This window comes from Schistocerca serialis, chromosome 3, assembly GCF_023864345.2.
Source record: "Schistocerca serialis cubense isolate TAMUIC-IGC-003099 chromosome 3, iqSchSeri2.2, whole genome shotgun sequence".
Classification (NCBI taxonomy): Eukaryota; Metazoa; Arthropoda; class Insecta; order Orthoptera; family Acrididae; genus Schistocerca; species Schistocerca serialis.
In genome coordinates, this window is record NC_064640.1 from 611914622 (window position 1) to 611938972 (window position 24351).

The following is a 24351-nucleotide window of genomic DNA, read 5'->3' on the forward strand; positions in this document are numbered from 1 at the left end:
GATGTGGGCCTATAGTTTTGTGTACCTGTTTGCTGACCCTTCTTGAAAATGGGAATGACCTGAACTTTTTCCCAATCACTAGGAATGTTTTGCTCCTCTGCTGATCTACTGCACATTGCTGCTAGGAGAGGAGAAAGTTCGTTTGGATACTCTTTGTAGAATCACACAGATACCCCACCAGTCACAGTGGCCTTTCCTCTGTCGAGTGATTTCATATTATGTTCTATCTGGTGTCACTTATTTTACGTCTGTTGTTTTGACACTTATGCAATGATTTAGAGGAGGAACCGTAATATGATCTTCATCAGTTAAACACTATCAGTTTCAGTCAGCACTTTCTGCTTGTCAGTAAATCAACTGGCACTTTCTGCACGTCGGTACAGCGTATGGGTGCCGTATCAAATGCTCCCTTCACGCATTTTCCCTCTCACAAAGTACCTAATTTACTAATTGTTGTAACTTCCTCTACATACCGTACGATTTGTTAGTGGATACAGGAGTGAGGAACAGATGCTGCTCACGAACAGAGAATTCAGATATTAATTTATTCTGCACCTAATATCAAATAGTAAAAATAATACAAAAATTTGTTGCCGTAGTTGCAGTCAGCTGCTAACAGTAGCACTGAATGTTGGAACACGTACAGATAACACAGATTTATGAGTCGGTCAGTCTCCAATACAATAACTACTTAGCAGATCGCAAACCCCGGCCACTACGAAAGTCCACAAACGTTATTCGACTGGCAAACACACAAAATGGGGCCGAGTGAACGAATGCTTGAACTCGAGTACACTCGCCGCCAAAGCTCCAGAGAGGGGACGCTTACATCTCACCGACAATGGCACAATTGTTCGTGGCACGGCCCACAAGCTGTAGTGGCAGTCGTAGGAAACACGGAGCTGTAACTGGCGGCACGCGTATTTGGAGGTGCGACTGGTATCGCACTGTCGAAATGCTGCCCTCAATTAAATAAATGGGCAGTCGGCAGGCCAATTTCATCTTACAAAGCTGTGTCTGTCGAAGATGCTAGTATTTTATGTACGTCAGGTACCTCGGGTACGTTTTTCTGGGCGATTCCCATAACACTCACTTCCGGCAGCTCGTAGTTGCCAGACAGCAATCGCGGCATCTCGTCACTCTACAGAAATTGTAATGTACCCATTCTGCACCTAACAACAACAGCATGCACAGTGGAGTTGTATTATAATAAACATAAAGGAACTTGTACCCCAAAGTGCTAATAAATAAGTACAGCTCAGTGGATAACTGTTAGAACACAAATGCAAATGATTTGGTTTCAAGCCATTCAATCCTACAATATACTTGCTGCTTCTTCCACTTTTGGCAATGTGAAATATGAAATGTTGCTCAGTTCTCTCAGAGCCTGTGTAGGTCTTCCTGTAACTGGTTGGGTAATCAGTTCAGAGGGAGGTGGAAGGTGGAGCACCTCACCTCTAACACGGTCATGCCTATTAAGTAACTAAATACATATTGAAACACAGGCTGATAATACTGAAAATAGGCAACAATAATGGAAACATATACTGGAAAAGACAAATGTTAATAATGGAACCAGAAATTTGCAACACCTAGTTCGAGACCAAGAAGACGATTGACATTTGCTATGCATTAAAGGCAATAGAACGTAACACAGCTATGGCCTGTACTCGTTGCAGCCACTGGCGTACTGACATTATTATACACTATACGCAGAGGGCTCCACGGAGATAGTACGGCGATTGTCACCTACAGACGTACCGACAAATGATAAAGTACGAGTGGCATTTCATACGGTACATTTTAGAAGACAAGAATCTCTTTCGAATGTGTGAGGAATGAAGGAAATTGTATATAATCCAGTCAAAATTAAAAATAACAATTTTAAAATCGTAGAACAGATTTTGATGACGATTATAATATACTCTTCACAAAAATGGAAGTTCATTTCTCTGTTTACAATTGACATACTGATTCCTTTTGTGCTCTACAAGGAAGTCCAGTATCTATAGGTAAAGCACACACGTTAATTTTCTTGCCCCAAAACGTTTTGACACATTTGTGCCATCATCGGCAGGTCTCATTTTGTTGCATTCTCAAAAAATTTGGTCTAAAAATATTTTGTATCGATTATAATCTTTTACACCGATTTGTGTTCGGTTAAGCTTTGTAGGACACCCATTCACTGGCCAGACAATTTGACATTGCAACAATATGACACTATTGTGAAGGCAGTCGGTAAGCTAACAGAGTAACTTTTTCTTTCCACATCACATTACTCGTGCAAAAATATTTCCGGGCAATATTTTGTCAGTACTTACAGTTTGTTTTTGTTATCCTTACCATTACACACATGTTTACATGAACAGGTGGAACTCATTCCCACAATTCATTTATCCACATTACATGTTAGTCAACTGGATCAGTGCTGAATGGATCCATTTTTTTAAAATTTTTTTTTTTATTATTATTATTATTTTTTTTTTTCAAATTACTGTCTGCCATGATCTTTTCATCAGGCAGAGGGCAAAAATCTTAATAACTGTACATAATGTCCTCCTTTCTGTGCCAGCACAAGGCTTGATAAGCCTTACAGGATGTCATTCTTGTTTCATCCAAATATTTAACTTTTGCTAATATGACTTTTTCCAATTGATACTTAGTGACCTGGCATGAGTGAGGCCGCTGTGGTGTAGAGATGGTGGGGGTTGTGGAGGCAGTGGTGATGGCCAGGAGTTGCTAGGAAAATTTTGCTGCAAGATACAACGTACTTTATTCGTCTAGAATTATGGTGTTGGAGTGTCGCAATGCCCCTGCAGGCGTGCAGTCCACAGGTGATGCTGATGATGTCGGAAGGTTGTGGAGGTGGGGTGGGCATTTGACATCCGTGTCTCGCTTTGCTGATGGTGTTTACCTCATTCACTGGTGCGTGCCTGAGGTAGCATTATGCAGCCCTATGTGTCAGTGACACATACGTCCACTAAATTCCCACAGGTGGCCACGGCTGCTGGGTTATAAACTTACCCTGGCGCAAAGAGGTGGCAGCAGTACTGCCCTTGCTGTGAACTGCTGCCCTTCGAGGCAGAAGTCTGGTGCTGCTGTGGCACCTGGAGGATTACCCTCATTGTGTCACTGAAGTCCATAAGGTGGACTTAGAAATGTAAGCTGGTCTGATTGAGCTGGATGCTCTGACTGACTGACTGGCGTCAGCTGATGGCTGGCCCGAGGCATACTGTGAACTAGCATGGACCCGATGTCGAGGAGCTGCTGCCAAACAGCACGTAACTGTGCTAAAAACAGACTGTATTTATAGTGAATAGAAGCACCCATGTTGTGCCATTACACTACTTCTATGCATCTATGCCTGACTGCCTGCCTTGCACAGCTGCAATGGAGCTGCCTGCGTTGGGAATGACGGTGTAGGTTACCTTCAATCAGAAAGACTCCCAACAACTAGTAATAAAATGATACTTATTAAATATGAAGAAATACTTAACTTAAACGATGCTTCTTGTGAAATGTCCAGAATAATCAGACATTTGAAATTATATTTCAAGTTCTCTAAAATATTAAAGTCCTGTCACTGTGCCTCTGAGTGATGCCTATGTAGAGTCCAGAGCTGGCCCACGATGCCTATGGAGCCAAAGTCTCGAAGATGATGGATGAACACTGCAGCTTATAGACTTAGCGGTAACTGGAGACTATACACAATTCGATGCACTAAAGAGAACAATCCGCCATAGCTCAGTGCTTCAGAATTTGACAAGGGACTGACTCGCTATCCACACACGATGCCTATGGGTTGGCAGCTGCGGCCCCTGGCAGTCCTCAGTATAGTTTGTACTGCTGACGCATACAGCTGCTGTACTGTGAGGGTTTCGAATGCAGCTTACCGATAGTGGTGAAGTACTCTCTGGAGTCGTGAGAACTGTTACCACAGCTTTAATTCAGTAACTCCCAAAATTTACCTCTCATGACCATCTGAAACAAAAAGAGTTCACCACAAAGTTATGAAACCTATTAGTTATGTTACAATTTTTCCTCTTACATCAAGCAACAAAGCTCCAAAAATGGGGCAGATTCCCTCTACAATTCTCAGCACAATGGCTGCATTGATTCTTATGCTACCACGTAAAACCTCCATTGTCATTTGAGCTACCTCTTAATCATTAACCCCTCTAAAACATTAATATTTACATGAATATCCCCTTAATATACCTCATGAAGCATTGTACAGCAAGCAACATTGCTCATTTCAAGACTACTGAAGGTTTTTTTGTCCTTCAAATTACAATATAACACACTAGCTTTCGCACTCATCGTACCTTCTCAGGTATGAATGGCTAACCAGTCCAACAATGTCTTATGTACTGGAGGATTGCACTGGCAAGTGGCTCTCCACCTAAGGTCAATGAAGGCTGCACGAAACTATAAGGGCTAACATGGCACCTGTGGTCTTGATCCTGTGCTGCTGCTGCTCCTCCTGATACGGCTGAGCATGCAAAAACATTTGCTCTACTGAAACCTGCCCCTCTTGCATGTCTATTAGCCAGTTTAAGGACAGGATTATGTTAGGATCCAGTGCTTCATTCAGAAAGGGCAGATTCACTGGAAGGATAGCTAGTGGCTTCTCTGGCAAGTACAACTATGGCTGTGTAATGTTCAACTTTGTTTCCCCTGTAGCAGAGGTCGACAATTGAAGTTGTCTGTCCTGTTATGTCACCATCCCTCCCATTAATAAGTCTTCCACTACCGTGCTGACCCAAACTTTCTGTTCCAGCGAGTTTTCCTTGCTTCTGGCAGTTTGCTAGTACCATTTTGCTACTGTTTACTGAAAACACCCAGTTGAACCAGATTGCTGAATACAGGTTCGTGACTCCAGTATGTCATGTGGACAATCCTGACCTGCATTGCAACTGCATCTCACATGTGCCAGTACCCATATGCACCACTCGATTTGCACAAACAGTAACCCTCTAGTGACATCGCTGCATGACTATCACCATCTTCCACGATCAGCAGTACCTCTGGTGTCCTCACTTGGATGAATTTCCCCAAGATTCAAAGTCAGTTTCAGTGCCCAACAATGGTTTGTGAGTACCACACCCTCTTGCCTTGTAAAAAGTACTCTGGTTTCCAACAGTAGTACCCACAGCACTCCCACTCCAACATGGTGAAGGGTTGAAATGCTGCTAAGATAAGGACTCCCCTCATCCTTTATTTTGACCTGCAGTAACCTGGAAACAGGGAACTCCCATCACACTCCTCTCCTCTTCCAAGAAGTCTGTCATTACATAAATGTACAAAGGAAACTCAATTCTAAAATACCTTACACACAAATGAATGTAAAAATATAATCCTAGAAATACCATGACAAAACTACTTCCCTTCCTCCTATCCTCATCCCCTACTCAAACATTAATCCTTATGCCTGAAAATAACATGTATACTCTAACCCAAATGTAAACTATTCCCTCTGGTGTTCATCCATGCAGAATCTCCTGTACAGGTTGTACAAAGTGTCCACACTTCCTTTTCGTCCTACTGCCCATATTCTTACCCTCAACGGATGACTACACCTGCATTAACCAATCTCCAGCACTTCGAAACGGCTTCAGACCCTCCCACATGCACAAAAGTTGTATGATTCAGTAACTGAAGCTTGACATTTACTGGTGATGTCTCAACTACCTGGTAAGGCCCCTGATAACGAGTTACAAATTTCTTGGTCTTACCCTATGGGATGTAGGGTATTGATAACATTAACCGCTGGCAGGATTTTATACTGCGGCAACCTGCTCACATAATTCCCCAACTGCTTTTGACAGTCCAGGGCTCTGGTGTTTGCTCCCTGAGTACGCTTCCAAATTTTCCTAACTTTTTTAGCAAAATTCTTAATGGACTCCCCCGTCCCTGCCAACTCTTGGCCTGATTTTGTAAAACAGTGACAGCGCACCTTGCATAAACCATCTCAATTGGTGATAACCTTGTCACAGAATGGACTTTCAAATTATATGCGCTAGCAACGAAAGATAAATACACATCACAATCATTATGGTACATGCCCACATAACGACTCACCATCCTTCCAACTGAATGATGTACCCTCTCTGTCCTACCATTAACCTGAGAAGCACTGAAATTGAGATTGTGATGCGTTCTTGTCAGTCAGTCATAGCTCATGTCATTTGATCTCACCAGCCAATGACAGCAGACATTCCGAACCTAGGTCACTTGATGTAGTCAGCCAACAGCAGTGAAAACACACAAATAGGAAAAGTTAATGGTTTAAATTAATATACATGCAGTATAGCTACAAGAAAAACTAAGTTTGTACATAGAGGTTGCCAAAAATTTTTTGTTGTTTTTTCTGAGTGTGTGGTTAGGCACAATCCTAACAGCGAAGCTTAAATTGGAGCAACTGAAAATTTCTAACAAGCACGATTATAAATTTGACTGCTGTGCGCCAAACATTTCAGGGTTACCTGGCTGAATACATGTACCATCAAGCACATGAAATTTTCCATGGAAATGCCAATTACATATGAAATTGCTCCAGAACTCACTTCACACCTCTTTTTTTTTTTTTTTTTTTTTTTAAGATAATTATACTTTTTGCCATCATTGGTACATAATTTGTGATCTACGAAAGAATGAGAATAAATATGAAAAACTAACTTTGAAGCTTCATCTTTCTTAGCACGTGTTACCCTGTAAGATACATCAAACACAAACATGCCAGTAAAATTTTAAATAATGGCGTAGTTGGCTGGTCTTCTCAGCCTGAAATTTTTCTAACTGGCTTGTCCCCAGTGTTAACTTTTGAATGCCAATGTAACTCCCAAGTAGTTTGTTGTTACAAAGTATTGCATAGCCTTCAACACATTTTGCTATTGGCAGATGCTTGTGTGTACACTGTGTTTTGTTGTTGTAAATGGTGCATTTTCTTTGCAACTAAAATTTTATTTGGTGTTAGTTTCTCATTTATGTTTTATTGCTGCAGTATTGACCACGTACTTAGCTGGGTGGTAATGTGCTTGCCTGGCCCGGGTATGATTCCCAGCCGTGTTGGAGATTTTCTCCACTCTTGTACTTGGTGTTGGGGTATCCTCATCGTCATTTCATCCTCATTACCAGTGCACAAGTCGCTCAATGTGGTGTCGACTGAAATAAGACTTGCACTTGGCAGCAGAACTGCCTCAAACAGGGCCTCCTGGCCAATGAAGCCATATTCTCATTTTCATTTTGCTGGAGTATTATTCTGCAGTAGCAGGCTAAAGTAAAATTCTTCCTTACAGTATCAGTTATTACCAATCAAATTTACAAAAATTCACTGAAAACTAAAACAATGAAAAAGTCCCAGAACTCTAAAAAATTCCCAGGTTTTCCTGGATTTCCTGGGGCATGTACACCCAGTAAAAGGCTTCATTGCTTCTGGTAACCTCTGCAAAGGTATCTACGTCTCAGCTTAAATTATCTGCATATGTTTCTCTTCTTACCAGGCTTGTGTATACCTTCATACTTAAATTCACTTAATCTCAGTGTCCATCTAGCCAACCTACTAGAAGGGTTCTTAAGTCCCAACAAGCATTTAAATGCTTCTTGGTCCCTTACTACCTTAAACTTTTTTTGGTACAAATAGCACCTGAAATACAAATATCACAACAAGCAGTTCTGTTTCTGTTGTCGAGTAGTTTTTCCCTGCTATTTTCAACTGCCTAGAGGCATATGCTACTTGATGCACCTCTCTGTTTAAAAACTGTCTGAGAACACAACCCATAACTGGAAGCAACAGCTGACAAGGTAGACTCTTTCTTGTAGTCCAGAAAAAGGAGTACTGGACTTTATGTCAAAGCTCTCTTTAACTCTCTGAACATTTCTCAGCTTTCCTTTGTCCATTCAGACTTTACCCCCCTTTTTAACAGTTGCGTAACTGGTTATGCTATATTTGCAAATCCTTTTATGAATTTTTTATAAAAAAAAGGACTGCAGCTCTTCGGTATTACTAGGAATCAGAAATTCTTGTACTGACTGTAATAACCTCAGATCTGTCTTAACTTCTTCTCTGCTAATAACATGCCCTAAATACGTAACTTCTTGTCATGCAAAGTGACCTTTTCCCATGTTTAATGTTAATTTCACTGCTCATAATCTTGTAAATACCTCTCACAAATGTTGCACATGCTGTGCCATGTGTTGTTGTTATGGTCTTCAGTCCAGAGACTGGTTTCATGCAGCTCTCCATGCTACCCTACCCTGTGCGAGCTTCTTCACCTCTGAGTAAGTACTGCAACCTACATCCTTCTGAATCTGCTTAGTGTATTCATCCCTTGGTCTCCCCCTACGATCTTTACCCTCCGCGCTTCCCTTCAATGCTAAATTGGTGATCCCTTGATGCCTTAGAAAGTGTCCTACCAACCAATCCCTTCTTCTAGTCAAGTTGTGCCACAAATTCCTCTTCTCCCCAATTCTATTCAGTACCTATTCAAGTTGCGTGATCTACCCATCTAATCTTCAGCATTCTTCTGCAGAACCACATTTTGAAAGCTTCTATTCTCTTCATGTCTAAACTATTTATCGTCCATGTTTCATTTTCATACATGGCTACACTCTATACAAATACTTTCAGAAAGGACTTCCTGACACTTAAATCTATATTCGATGTTAACAAATTTCTCTTCTTCACAAACGCTTTCCTTGCCATTGCCAGTCTACATTTTATACCCTCTCTACTTCAACCATCATCACTTACTTTGCTCTCCAAACAGCAAAATCATCTATTACTTTGAGTCTCTCACTTCCTAGTCTAATTCCCTCAGCATCATCTGATTTAATGTGACTGCATTCCATTATCCTCGTTTTGTTTTTGTTGATGTTCATCTTATATCCTCCTTTAAAAACACTGTCCATTCCATTCAACTGCTCTTCCAGGTCCTTTGCAGTCTCTGACAGAATTACAATGTCATCAGCAAACCTCAAAGTTTTTATTTCTTCTCCATGGATTTTAATTCCTACTCCAAAGTTTTCTTTTTTTCCTTCACTGTTTGCTCATTATACAGATTGAACAACATCGGGGATAGGCTACAACCCTGTCTCACTCCGTTCCCAACCATTGCCCATCGACTCTTATAGCTGCCATCTGGTTTCTGTACAAATTGTAAACAGCCTTTTGCTCCCTGTATTTGACCCCTGCCGCCTTCAGAATTTGAGAGTATTTCAGTCAACATTGTCAAAAGCTTTCGCTAAGTCTACAAATGCCAGAAAAGTAGGTTTGCCTTTCCTTAATCTATCTTCTAAGGTAAGTCGTAGAGTCAGTATTGCCTCATGTGTTCCAACATTTCTACAGTATCCAAACTGATCTGCCCCGAGGTCGGCTTCTACCAGTTTTTTCATTCATCTGTACAGAATTCATGTCAGTATTTTGCACCCATGACTTATTAAACTGACAGTTTGGTAATCTTCACACCTGTCAACACCTGCTTTCTTTGGGATTGGAATTATTATATTCTTCTTGAAGTCTGAGGGTATTTCACCTGTCTCATACATCTTGCTCACCAGATGGTAGGGTTTTATCATGGTTGGCTCTCCTAAGTCTATCAGTAGTTGTAATGGAATGTTGTCAACTCCCGGGGCCTTGTTTCAACTGAGATCTTTCAGTGCTCTGTCAAATTCTTCACGCAGTATCATATGTCCCATTTCATCTTCATCTATGTCCTCTTCCATTTCCATAATATTACCCTCAAATACATTGCCCTTGTGTAGACCCTCTATATACTCTTTCCACCTTCCTGCTTTCCCTTCTTTGCTTAGAACCGGTTTTCCACATGAGCTCTTAATATTCATACAGGTAGTTCTCTTTTCTCCAAAGGTCTCTTTAATTTTCCTGTAGGCTGTATGTAACTTACGCCTAGTGATATATGCCTCTACATCCTTGCATTTGTCCTCTAGCCATCCCTACTTAGCCATTTTGCACTTCCTGTCGATCTCATTTTTGAGACATTTGTATTCTTTTTGCACCTGCTTCATTTATTGAATTTTTATATTTTCTCCTTTCATCAATTAAATTCTCTTATGTCACCCTGTGCCATACCCTTCACAAAAATAATGACATCATCCAGGTACACGATGCACTGGTGAGGTTTGAACCCCCTTAGCACTCAATCCAGCAAATGCTGAAGCGTTGCCAGATCTTTTTTCAACCCAAATGGCATTCTACAATATTGAAAATGAGTCCAGGGGACCAAGAACGCTGTTTTCGGACAGATCTCTGGCTGCACCTCTATCTGATTGGTACCCATTCCTCGGATCTAAGATAGAGGAGTACTTACATTGCCTCAAATTGTCAACAGTCTCAGTAATGTTTGGGATCAGATATGCAATGGGTGTGGTTTTGCTGTTAAAATGTCTGTAATCACAACAGAATCTGTATCTTTTAGACCCATCCAGTGACTTTTTCAGTACGACTACAACGACTGCACACCAAGGACTAGTGCTTTTCTCTGTTACCCCATTTGCTAGCTGTTGCTCAATGAATTTTTCTAATACTGGTTGCATACATCGCAGTACATGGTAAGGTCTACGATTTACTGTTCCTGTAGGTATTGCTAGTAAATGTCCCCAAGGGTAAAACAAATCACCAAATTCAAACAATAATTTCTCCATTTCCAGCCTATCCATACCTCTAAGATATTCTATCTACCTACGCAATGCAATTTTATTGGCATTTTGCGCACTACCCAGGTGCACACTGGTTGGTTGGTTTAGAGTGAAAGGGACTAAACTGCAGGGTCAAAAGTTCTTTCATCCATTAAGTGGCAAACCAGTAGTAGTCATCAAAGAAAGGAGTCGAAAGACAAATCCTGGAAAGCCTAGTGGGCAAAATGTGACACTAGGTCAGCCAAGTAGGCCTCATCTGCTAGTACCTCTGCTAGTACCAGAGGGAGCACGTCAGGAAGTTTAAGACGCCGTCTCAAGGCAGCCAAATTAGGGCAATCTATGAGTAAGTGGGCCACTGTCAGGTGGCTCCGCACCTGCAGTGAGGAGGATCCTCATGTCTGAAAATGTGGCCATGGGTCAGCCAATGCGGATAATACAGAGGATGGTGGATTCCCTGTGAGGAGCATACAGAGAAAACTTCCACATGGCCGTGGTCTCCTTAATTGTCCTCAGTTTGTTTGGGGAGATCAGGGCAGACCATTTTGAATTCCAGACTTCCAGCAATCAATGGCATATAAACAACAGAAGGTCTGGTTCTGGGACCCCATTTCCAGAATCAGCATCCTGGTGGTCAGCTTGGCCAACTGGTCAGCTCAATTATTTTCTGAAATCCCAACATGACCAGGGGTCCAAACGAAAACAACTGGCTGCCTAGCTTGATGAAGGTCTGAGACAAAATCCTGGATAGCCAAAACCAGTGGGTGAGGAGAGCAGCATTGGTCTATAGTTTGAAGACTGCTAAGGGAGTCACTACAGAGCAGGATACTCTTGCCAGTGGCAGAACGAACATGGCTAAGGGCTAATTTAATGGCCGTCAATTCAGCAGTGAAGATGCTGCAGCTGTTTTGCAGAGAGTGGAGTTCATAGCACTGTACATGTGTGTATGCAGGTGCACAGTGACTGAGTCCCTATCCACATCATCCAGGACTTCCAAATTAGCTATCGACATTCCTTTGGTGACCTGTACTCCATTGGTGCCAAAATTATCTAAATTCATTGGTGCTACCTTCCTGTCCAATTTCTCCTATATACATAATAAGCTTCTCCTTATGGGACAATGGTACCTTGAGGCACAATAACATGCAAACTAATTCTTAGTACTGTTGGCTGCAGTTTAAGTGGTTCACCCCAAGATTGGTGCACTTTGTGTTTGTACTTTGCTTGGCATGCTGTTTTTCAGAAAGTCCAGCCTCAAGATCATGCAATAATCATCACGTACTTGGGGCACGACTTTCATGCATTCCCAGAAACACTGCATCCCCACCTGAAAATTTACAAACACTGAGCTCGAAGACTCCGCATCAATATCTCTGACTCCACGTAAATTATACTGTGGAGGGTTCAATCACCTCTGACAGATGTGGTCCACACTTGTTACCAACACATAATCCTCTGTGTCCAACTAAGACTTGTGTTTTCTACCCTTCATTATTCCCACTATGTTACAGTCCATCTTTGCATCAGTACCCATTGCATTGAAATTTATCAGGAACTCCGTGTAGTGGGCACTGGGTTTCCTTTTGCATTTAACACCTTCTTATTCAACCCTTGTGTCCACTTACCGTTGCTACAATCATGTTGGTGGTGTACAGTCACACCACATCTACAACACTGAAGTCGGCAACATTGCCTGTACACATGTCTCATCTTCTCACATCTATAATACCTCAAGTAAGTAGAAAATATTCTTATCTTATCCCATATTCTTGTTACTACATCAATTTCTTCATACTCTGTGGCTAATCTGACTGCAGAGTACAAATACTTTGGGGTACCTATTCACATCCTTCTAGACATATCAGGTGGCAAGCCCCTCAAAGAGGTGTCCAATGCTCTCTGTTTTGCTTCATGGAGTATGACTCTTTTCCTCGTCACTTTCCCCTAACACACACATCAAAAAAAGTTTTGCATCACCTTGGTTTCAAGAGTTCCAGAATCTGTACAGAAAATTGGAAGAGAGATCAACATAAACATCATTTCCGCCCTTTTTATTGCTCATGAAAACCACCCATTGCATGCTGTTCCACCATACAATGCGACCTTCAGAGGTGGTGGTCCAGACTGCCGTACACACAAGTACCTCTAACATCCAGTAGCACGTCTTCTTGCATTGATTCATGCCTGTATTCACTGTCACATACTATCCACAAGTTTATCAAGGCACTGTTGGTCCAGATTGTCCCACTCCTCAATGGTGATTTGACGTATGTCCCTCAGGGTGGTTGGTGGGCCACGTCGTCCATAAACAACCCTTTTCAATTTATCCCACGTTCAATGGGGTTCATGTCAGGAGAACATGATGGCCACTCTACTCAAGCGATGTCGTTATCCTGAAGGAAGTCATTCACAAGATGTGCATAATGGGGGCACCAATTGTTGTCCATGAAGACGAATGCCTTGCCAATATGCTGCCGATATGGTTGCACTATCGGTCAGAGGATGGCATTCACATATCATACAGCCATTACAGCACCTTCCATGACACCAGCAGCATAAGTTAGCCACACATAATGCCACCCTAAATCATCAGGAAACCTCCACCTTGCTGGACTAGCTGGACAGTGTGTCTAAGGTGTTCAGCCTGACTGGGTTGCCTACAAACACGTCACCAACGATTGTCTGGTTGAAGGCATATGTGACACTGATCGGTGAAGAGAATTTGATGCCAATCCTGAGTGGTTCCTTTCAGCATGTTGCTGGGACCATCTGTACCACCATGCATGGTGTTGTGGTTGCAAAGAAGGACCTCAGGCATCGTGCAGCCTATTGTGCAGAGTTTGAGTCATAACACGATGTCCTGTGGCTGCATGAAAAGCATTATTTAACATGGTGGCAGTGCTGTCAGGGTTCCTCCGAGCCAGAATCCGTAGGTAGCCTGAACGAGGCATGTCATCAACAGTTCCTGTCTCTCTATAACTCCTCCATGTCTGAACAACATCACTTTGGTTCACTCCAAGACACCTGGACACTTCCCTTGTTGAGAGCTCTTCCTGCCACAAAGTAACAATGCGGACACGGGTGGAATGACTGGAACTGATTGACTGTTGGACCCCCTCCATCAAATAGGCGCTGTTCATGCGTGGTTATTTACATCTTAGGGTGCGTTTAGTGACATCTCTGAAGAGTCAAAGGGACTGTGTCTGTGATACAATATCCACAGTCAACATCTGTCTTCAGGAGTTCTGGGAACCGGAGTGATGCAAAACTTTTTTTGATGTGTGTACATATGTCTGCAAAATAACTTTCTGTAGTCTTTCTGCAAAATTCTCTACCAACTCATTAGGCTTCTTTGACATACTACCCAACTACTCGTGAAAAAACCTCATGCTGTTTTGCTTCTTGTACCTTTGTAATGTGTGATTTTCTGGTTATCAAATGCCTATGTGCCTCTTACTCCCCCTGTACATCTGGTACACATATTGGCTAACTGTAACTTTGTGTCACCTGTAATAGCTGTTCCTGTAGCCCCCCCCCCCCCCCCCCCATATTACCTGCTAACTGCAGGTCACCCAAAATACACATTATATGTTCAGTCGACTTCCCAACAAAGGACATGATCAAACTGGCTGTGGCTGAATCTAATAATAGATTACTCAGCCAATTCCAATTCTTCCTCCCTAGCTGCAAGCCTATTATGCAAGTATGTATTTTCTGGTTTTAACTGTGCCATTTCATTAACCAATGATTTAACTACCTCCTGACTAGTGACACTACACACTTAATCTCCAGTATACACTAAGAGATACAAAATTCACTTACAAGAGGACGTACGACCCCATACACATTTATATCTTACATCTTATCATTACCCATCCTGACTGTGCATTACTAACCACATGTTCAAAGCAACAACAGTTAACACAAATTACTGGTACTCACCCCTCATACGATGCAGAATGTTCTCACAAGTTTCAGTTACCATACCTCACAGATATATACAATGCTCCTCCATATTACCACAGAACTGTGAAAAATCAGCCAGTTCCCCAGGCTGTACAAATGTAAACCTCAAATCCCTGTCCATCACGTGCTGCATGCCCTCTATGCATAATAAAACTGAAAAAACCAATAGTCTGCTCACTCACCCCACTGTTCGACGAAACTGCATGCTTTGGTTGCGAAGCCATGCTGCGTGGAGGTCGACTGTGCTGGTACCAGTTGCCACACAAGGTCCACAAGTACTTCTGATAACATTCTATAGCAATCCAGTGTGAGTAAGGCCAATGTTGCAGATGGGGTCAAGTGGCGGATTGTGGAGGTGATGGTGCTAGGGTTAGCTAGGAAAACTCCGCTGCAAAATAAAACATAATTTGTTTGCCTTGAATTAAAATGCTGGAATAACAGTACGTAGAATTTTATTCCATTTCTTTATGTACAAGATATTAATGAGAGTGTCAGGTTTCTTGTATATTCACTTGCAAAATCAACAACCAAATACAATACAATACAATACTTATAGTATTAAGGCACTGAAGCACATTTGCTACTTCTTATTGCTACTTCAGTTTAGTCTCATTATGATTATCCGAAGCTCTGATAATCTGGTATTATTTATTCATATTTACGACACAGTAAATTCATGAGGTTACAAAAGTGAATGTACTCAGTTTTACATAAATTGTGAATCCACCTATAGAGACTACCACAATAACTCTCATGGACATTTCATTTACCATTGATCCAAATATACTGACCACCATGTATTCAACTAATCGTTGTCTGGTATATTTAGTGGTAATATTGGCATCATAAAAAAAGAACCTGTTAGGCTTCATAATCTGAGATGTGGCTATTGTATACACAGGGTGAAAAGTATTTAAACCGACAAACTATGGGAGGTTGCAGGGGACATCAAAACAAATATTTTTCCCTAATGTCATTTTTTCCTATGAGGATTATTTTAAGCAGGTGGAGGGCATATTAAGCTCTTCAGTTGTTAGAGGCCGTATTACAATCTTCAGTTGTTAGAGGGCGTATTACGCTCTTCAGTTGTAGGCAACTGCTGTCCACCAATGTAGTAGTGCATTGTCTCTGTTTACTAATGGAGCGATACGCCTGGAGTGAGTACACTGATATGGTTGGTGCATACTGTGTAGCGCACGACAATGGACGAGCTGCACAGCGGGTTTATCAACAACAATATCCTAATCACCGTATCCCGGATCATACGACCTTTGCTGCTGTGTACCAACGTCTGCTTGAGACCGGGTCATTTAGCAGATTACCTGGACAGGGACACCGTCGCACGGTAAGAACACTGCAATTTGAGGAAGCTGTCTTGCAGCATGTGGAGCGGGATTTTTCAATCAGCACTTGTGAAATTGCACGTAACATGGGGACGAATCAGATGAATGTAAGAACAGTCCGTCGAGAGCAATTGTTACGTCCATTTCACTTACAGTGTGTCCACAACCTGGAACCAGTTGATTGTCCACCCAGAGCACAGTTCCTCTACCGGTTTAAATACTCCTCATAGGAAAAAATGACATTAGGGAAAAATATTTGTTTTGATGTCCCCTACAACCTCCCAGAGTTTGTCGGTTTAAATACTTTTCACCCTGTATAGTGAAAATGTGTGTGGTCCTAAGATGAAATACCACAGTATATTAAAAAAGCATGATGTAATTTCTACTCAAGTCTTTCAATGTGTAGCATATGGATCTATTGAAAGTTCATTCAGATTTGCACAGTCAAATTCTTCAAATCACCCTGAGAATGCTATTTGATTTTTCATCATCATTTAACTATTTCTTCATATGGATGCTGAGTTAACAAGATGCATGTTCACTGAAGAGGTTTTTGTGATATCTCTGAAGTGACTGGAAAAGTGTATTATTTTTGTTACAGTACATCTTTTTCACAATGTTTCACCTTACTAAAATGAACTACTTAAAAAATATGAATGATGAAACTCCACAGTAACTTACCATTTTCTTCATCACAATCAAGTGTTCGTGTTTACATGTGGGGCAAATTCAAAGTACTTGTCTTTATAGTCCACATGCCCATAATTTGGACATCTCATTGAGCATATCTGGTCCTAATGTTTGTGATTTTAAATTACAGAATTGTTTTAGGATATATGATTACAATAATTGTATCTGAATCATTTGAAAATTATGTTTGTCCATCACAATAGTAAATGGCTGAACAAATGAGTTAAACAAGTGTAGCTGTGGCAACACATTTTTCCTTTTTCTTGTTTTACCCCAAGCAATTATTAATATTTTTTATGTTACCACATTTTGGTTCAGCCTCTCTGAGAGTGATGTGTTATATTATGAGACTATCTATGCCTATAAGGGAAAAATAAGCTTCCATTTTTTCACTTTTCATAATCAGAGCTAGTTGAGCAATTGATTTTGAAACTGTTTATCATGGTTTTGATTGCACTATATAAATTTGTAGTAATCTCTCTTTTACTGAATGTTTTTGAGATTGCTTACTGCATTGCCCTTTCTCATGAGCTCACGACATCAAATTTCTCAGTTATATTTGTGTAGAAAATATAAGAAATTGCTATGTATGTATTATTAGCTACCATTTTCTCTAAGAAATTTGTTTCTTGGTTAAGCTGGCAGTATTCTTTTTATTACTGTCTCTTCCCCAGTATTCATGCTTTTAAAATATTATTATAGCAATTAGTTTCAAATATAACATGCATATTTTTAAATTTGTGATAATACTTCTCATTGTAACATGTATTATCTGAAACAAAGACTCCACTATTGCTTTGGTGGGTCATTACGTAAAATTCCCTTCTTATGATACAATATTTTTGTTTCTTTTAAGAGCTTTCATTTTCCTGCTGTTGCAATGGTGCCATTGCCATATTTTATAATTTACAAAGTTGTTTAAAATTTTTCAAATTTGTGTCATACTTTGTCCAGTTCATACAAAAAAACTATTTTCTAAAAAAGTTTGATAGGGCGGAACTGGTCAATTAATCTAGTTTTGCTCAATGTCAGCATGCCAAAAGTAGTTGTTATTAACTGTAATTTAGTGTATATTTCAATCAGATTCTTTATTTATGGGTGGACAGATGTCTGACACACTGGTTGTGTTCTGACATACGAATATGTTGCCTGTTATTATTCTACTGCCGCATACAACTTTGAGGGTTAGTGTAGAAATGATACATATAATAATCCTGTACTTTCACATGATAATCAAAACATTTCACTCCGTTAATACTGGATCCCCATGTATTATCATTTGCTAAATTTTCCTGACATTTAAAACATTAAAGTGTCAATTTTTCCCAGTAAAGACATGTAGAATAACATCGTGGGGCTACTCATCTTTAAGAGAGAAAAAATTAATTAGTCAAAAACATATTATAAGAATAATAAGAATAATTTTCACAGTGGGTATCTGTAGTCATTGCCTCTGTGCTTAAATGATATACAAACATACCTATCTGTATCACACCAGATATACAGCAACACACTATCTAATACACAGAAAATAGATGTACACTCTAACCACTTGATAGTTCCCAATTCGAGTCCAAGCTGGATTGTTGCAGATTGTAGATCCCACCAAGAGAATAACCTCGATTTTCCAGGGTAAAGTAAATCCACCAATAATCTGTAGAACAATAATCCAAAACGTAGTCGAGTTGAAATACAGAAAACAGCCAGGTCACAAATATACAGTTTAAGTGGGATAGAGACTTTACAGAGCATGGTTCAAAGTGTCTTACAGCAGCCTGGTGGCTGGATTTTATCTCTGACTTGACATTAGCAACAAAATCCAGGTGATGGCATGCTGGCACCCCTTACCGGCTGCCGGAGGAGTCATTAATAGCAGACATAACAGGATACCAACCTTGTGTCGGGTGAGGTGACATAGCATCCCTCTCCCCTTTAATCCCCACATAGGCTGAAACTGTCCATCAGCAGTATGCTTGTCGTACTGGTTGAGGGGAGGTGCAGGTGTGCAGGTCACCTGAAGGTTTGCTGTCTGTCTTGCCGTCTGGTGTGTGCCATGGTGCTGATGCTGAAATTAGCTGCAACTGTTGTTTTGGTCCATACTGAAAGTCAGTGGTGCTACAGGTGGACGTGTGTTCCTTTCCATGAGGGAGCAGCTCCAACTGTCCCAAACCTGGGGACGAGAGTCTGCCAGGCATCAGAATTTACATTGATCTGGCTCTGAGGGCCACGATGGTGTTCTGAGAGCAGAAATCCTGCAACATACTAGGTGAAAATTGTGTGTCATTGTCTGCAATGATTGTTTCTGGGGGCCCCTTCAATGGTAAATAATTTCTGCAAGGTGCATTTTTCCCCTTGCTGTGGTATCTGACATTCAAACTACCAAAGGAAACTTGGAAAATAAGTCTGTGATGATGAGCCACATCTTTCTGAGGAAGGGACTGGTGAAGTCCATACGGATGCACTCCAGTGGGTGCAGAGGCATTGGTGAGGTGTGGAACTGTTGAGGGGTGCTGACTGGGTCGATGCATAGGTTGTGCATCCTCTCGACACCCCGCACATAGCCCAGCCCAGCCAGTAGGGACACCCTGCTAGTAGCTTCATCTGTGTCATCCCTCAGTGGTCAGTGTGCAGGCGGTTTATGTTCTGCTGATGTAGTGGCAGCAGAATAAACACATGACAGTCATTGTTGCCCTGTTTCAACATCAGTATTCCATGTACCATCTGAATCCTGTTTTTTAGGGAAAAATTTGTGTGGAGTTCTGGAATGGCGTGAGGAGAGAGGAATTCCATCCAACCTTGCTGATTGTATTTCGTAACTTGTTTGAGGATAAGAACCTCAGATGTCTCCTCCATAATTATGAATGCAGTGGCAAGAAACTGTTGTAGGTGGTCTTGTGAGGTGTCATCTTGTTTGCAAACGCAGTGTTTCTCGAGAGTCATATATGGGATGTGGCCCCATAGGTAGTCTGTATAAGATGTTTTGACTGGTCATAGGTCGAACACTTGAAACCCAATCCAGATAAAACTCATGTGTGTATTCCACCTACACAATAAGGAGGCAAGAAGAACATCACCTGGAAAGGACATAAATCACTGTGTTCATCCGAGATGCCTAGGGTTAAAATTGAATTGTGCTTTAACTTATAAACAACATCATATAGACACCAGACAGAAAGTATGCACCAGGAACAATCTCATCTGCAAAACTGACAAACACAATGTGGAGAGTGCAGTCCAGAGCACTCTGCACATTGGCTGTTGCTCTATGTTTCTCTGCTGCAGAGTACACTGCTCTAGTCTGGAGGAGCTCTGCAAGTGCTAATCAAGTTGATGTGGCTCTTCATGAGACAGGCCGCATAGTTACAGATTGGTGTTACAGATTGCCTAACACCATCCATTGTTTGGAAGTCATACTTATCTATCATGATTAAAAATCAATCAAGGAAAAACTTCCTCCAACATCAGCACAAGCTTTGCAACCTGGTTTGAGGAGAACAAAGCCCCCTGGAGGATTATGGACAACAGAAGAGAATGGTGCCGTCTCCTATACAGGGCTTGGATGATCCTAGACAGATTAGGAACAAGAGTGACAAGTTGCACAACTAATTTGAAAACATGGGGTATCAGTGATTAACTTTGTAAACGTGGGGTGCGACAGGTCTCTGAACACTTGTTAGTTTGCAGTAATCTAAGCAAATGCTGTGACACTGAATACTTGTTTGTCACAAATGACTGCACCATTCTGGCAGAACACTGAACTCAGAAAGGTGAAATTCTCTTGATCATTAATATTACATTGGAGCTTTAGGATTGTATTGTGTTTAAAAAATTTTTGAACTTGGATACCTCACCTGGTGACCTGTGATTTATTCACTTATCTGAGCCCAAAAAACAAAAAAGGGCAATATGATCCTATAACTACAGTGTAATATTAGTGATCAAGAGAATTTTACCACTTTGTGAGTTCAGTATTCAGCAGTCAGAATGGCATATTCATTTGTTTAGCAAAAAAAATCTGGACATCCTGGATACCTGAAACCAGACATAACTATAATGGGGTGTTTATACATGTTGGGACGAATTCGTTAAGGAGCAGCAGTGAGGAAGAAATGGCAAGCGAAACAAGAAACATGATTCGTTCTGCAAGAAATATGTATGCAGGATCTCGTCTGATACTTAGCGGAATCATAAACAGAAGGTCGGTGAGTGAAAAATATATCGCCAAAATAAACTGTGCTCTTAAAGAACAATGTGATCGTCTTGGGGCAATTTTTATAGACCCAAACAAATTCCTATGTGAAAACTCACTAGCGAAGGATGGCTTGCATTTAAATAGACTGGGGTCTGTAACGTTCAGCAGAATGTTTGCAGATGTCTGCAAAATCATTAGATGCAAGGGAAACTAATATGGCCTGAAGGGGATGAAAAATCATACACTCCAGCTGGAAAAGAAAAATATAAGCACCATACAAAAAAAGACGATACTAAAGAATTTGCCCCAGAATACAGCTCACAACATCTAAACCAACAAAAGAAAAATTACATAAAAGTACTTCATCAAAATATTCAATACTTTGGTAACAAAAAATTAGAAGCAGAAGTACTCCTGAGTGAAGTAAGACCAAACATATTATGCATAAGTGAACATGGACTAACTGAAAGTAAAATACATAATGTGGCAATAAAGGACTACAAACTAGCTAGTTACTTCTGCAGATCTAAATATAAGGGTGGTGGCATTTGTATATATATTAAAACAGGTACTCTATCAAAGAATGTAAACAGTGAAGCTGCTACATTTCCCATAGCTAGAGAAAAAGACTTTGAAGTTACTGGTATAGTGGCAGAGGATTTTAGAGTGTTTTGTGTGTACAGGTCACCATGTGGCAATATTAGCATCTTTCTAAAAAAAGTTGCTAGCTTATTGAGAATGAATATGAAGAGAAATCTTATTATATGTGGAGACTTCAACATTGACATGGGAAAAGACACAAAAATAAGACAGGATTTTGAAGAATTGTTAATACAGCATAACATGAAAGTGACAAAAACTGCACCAATAAGAGTGACTTCACAAAGTGAGACAATTATTGACAACATAATTACTAATATGTGTAACTATGAGTCACATGTAGTTCAGACAGAAATATCTGATCATCATGGACAACTAATCAGCTTTTGCAGAAGTAATGACACAGTATCAGAACCAAAACAAACAACTGAAGAAATTAGGATCATCAGTGAACAAAATATCAACATCTTTAGAACAATGTTAAGTAAGGAAACCTGGAATGAAACCCTACAGGCCCAGAGTGTAAATGAAAAATATGATGCATTTATTTCAACAATTAAGTACCATTTTAATGTAGCATTTCCCAAAGTAAAGAGACAAGAAAGGCATCAAGATCAAACACAGTGGATTACGAGTGAAATACTAGAACAGCGAAGGAAGCTTCAGGACGTGAGACGGATGGACGAAGCTGAAAACTATAAAATGTTAAAAAAGAAGTATAGAGAAACAATAAGAGAAGTGAAAGCAAGAGCAATTGACACCACTATAGCAAACTCAAAAAACAAGGCAAAGGCAGCTTGGAATGCAATCAATGCTGAAAGAAAGGAAAAAGATTGGTCAAACAAAGAAGAAGGTATTAGGTCAATTAAAGTAGACAACACAGTTGTCACAGATGGTATGGAAATAGCAAACATACTGAATAATAACTATATCAGTGTAGTAGAAAACCTAAAATTGGAAAGAAATAGTCAAAAACAGAAGGGTATTAAGGTATCAAAAAGATCATGCAGTACTATGTTCTTAAGACCAGTCACGGAAGATGAATTGCGGAAAACTATACAGAAACTGAAGTCCAAGAAATCAGCTGGTGATGATGAAATATCAAATCATGTAATAAAGCTGGTATGTGAGGAGATAATAACACCACTGCTGAACATAGCAAACTGTTCTTTCAGAGATGCATTTTTTCCAGAAAAACTGAAGATAACGAATGTAGTGCCAGTGTACAAGAAAGGGTGTAAGGATGATCCCAACAACTACAGACCAGTTTCACTGATATCAGGTTTCTCAAAAATCCTAGAAATGCTTATGTATACCAGATTAGTTAACTATTTGGACAAAAATAACATTCTCATGACCTCACAACATGGTTTCAGAAAGGTTAAATCTACAGAATCAGCAATTGTCAGTCTAACAGAATACATTTTACAGTCCTTAGATGAGAAAAAAGTTGTCTCTGCAATGTTTCTGGATCTTTCAAAGGCATTGACCATGAAATGCTGATACAAAAATTAAGCAACTATGGCATTCGGGGGCAACCAGGTGAATGGATAAAATCATACTTGTGCAACCGCAAGCAGTATGTATCATTAGGAAACTTGTACCAATCAGAAACCAAATCCATCAAATATGGAGTGCCGCAGGGTTCGGTAATGGGGCCATTGTTATTTAATGTATTTGTTAATGATATGGGTGTTGAGGAGGAAGAAAAGAAAATATTGTATGCTGATGACATGACAATACTAAATAGTGACCAAAATATGGAACAGCTTGAGAGAAGAGCATACATATCTGCAAATGTCACAGCTCAATGGCTGTTGGAAAATGAACTGGTTATAAATCTAAAAAAGACTATGTATGCAGTGTTTAAAAACAAGGAAAAGGCTGTAGACATGCATTTAGAGGCTGATGGAACAAGGCTGGAAGAAGTAGAATCTGCTAGATTCTTAGGTATTCTTGTGGATAATGAACTGAAATGGAAAAAAACATATTAATAATGTCTGTAAGAAACTGAGCTCTGTCATATTCTTAATGATGCAGCTATCACAGTATTCAGACAAGAACCTTCTGTGTACAGTGTATCATGGACTTTTCGAACCATACTTACAGTATGGAGTGACTGTGTGGGGAAACTCAAACAAACAAGAGACAAAACGAGTGTTCACATTACAAAAAAAAGCAATTAGGACCATTTTAAGAAGAAAGACCTCTGAAACATGCAGAAACTGTTTCAAGAATTTAGGTATCTTAACTTTTTCATCGTTGTATATATACAAAACAATAATGTACATCACAAAAGGTAGTGAGGACTGGATTACAAATGCTAGTGTACACACCCACAATACAAGAAAGAAGAATGAAGTACGGAGCATACCCCGCCGACTGGCAATGCTAGAAAAAGGACCCCAGTACTCTGGTATCAGACTACTAAGAAGTCTGCCCAAAACCCTGCAAGATAGTGTACTTCACAATGACTTTGCAAAGAAACTTAAAGACTATCTCATTGAAAAAGAGTTTTACAGTGTTGCAGAACACTTATGCCATTAAATTTGTATATATTGTTACTCATTATCAGTGATGTAAAAATGTAAGCTAAATGTGTAGAAAAATAAGTGATAAAGAATTTTAATACTTTGACATGTCCTATATTACACGTACATTTACTGTACACAATGTAATCTTACAGGATCAAATAAAATTCAGTTCAATTCAATTCAACCTCTTCCTGCTGTTGTTATGAGGTTGGGTAATAGAGGGGCTATGTGAAGACTAAGTCAAATACTTGCCACTACTGATTTGCTTTTTGGGCTTTGATCAAAATAATACTGAGCTGCTTCAAAAGCTGTTGCTACTTCTTGGCACTTCTTTGGGGTTGCTACTTGTTGACATGTCTTTGAGGGCAGGATT

The 24351-nt window shown here is 40.2% G+C and overlaps 1 protein-coding gene across 1 annotated transcript; it reads right to left on the reverse strand.

Moving 5' to 3' along the window:
* Nucleotides 1-564: 564 nt before the first annotated feature.
* Nucleotides 565-20128, reverse strand: LOC126470491 (uncharacterized). The gene is made up of 3 exons (XM_050098364.1): nt 18133-20128; nt 14802-15007; nt 565-3981 (listed from the first exon to the last, which is right to left on the reverse strand). The coding sequence occupies exons 1-3, from the start codon at nt 18402-18404 to the stop codon at nt 3965-3967; spliced, it is 495 nt and encodes a 164-aa protein (XP_049954321.1). The 5' UTR covers nt 18405-20128; the 3' UTR covers nt 565-3964.
* Nucleotides 20129-24351: the final 4223 nt, after the last annotated feature.

What these genes read in the sequence shown, in the direction of transcription:
- LOC126470491 (XM_050098364.1), bottom strand. Translation starts at nt 18,404, where the DNA reads ATGCTCTGTAAAGTCTCTATCCCACTTAAACTGTATATTTGTGACCTG. An exon ending in ATCTGGTGTGATACAGATAG is followed by an intron (nt 15,008 to 18,132) that starts GTATGTTTGTAT and finishes TTTATTTTGCAG; the next exon opens with CGGAGTTTTCCTAGCTAACC.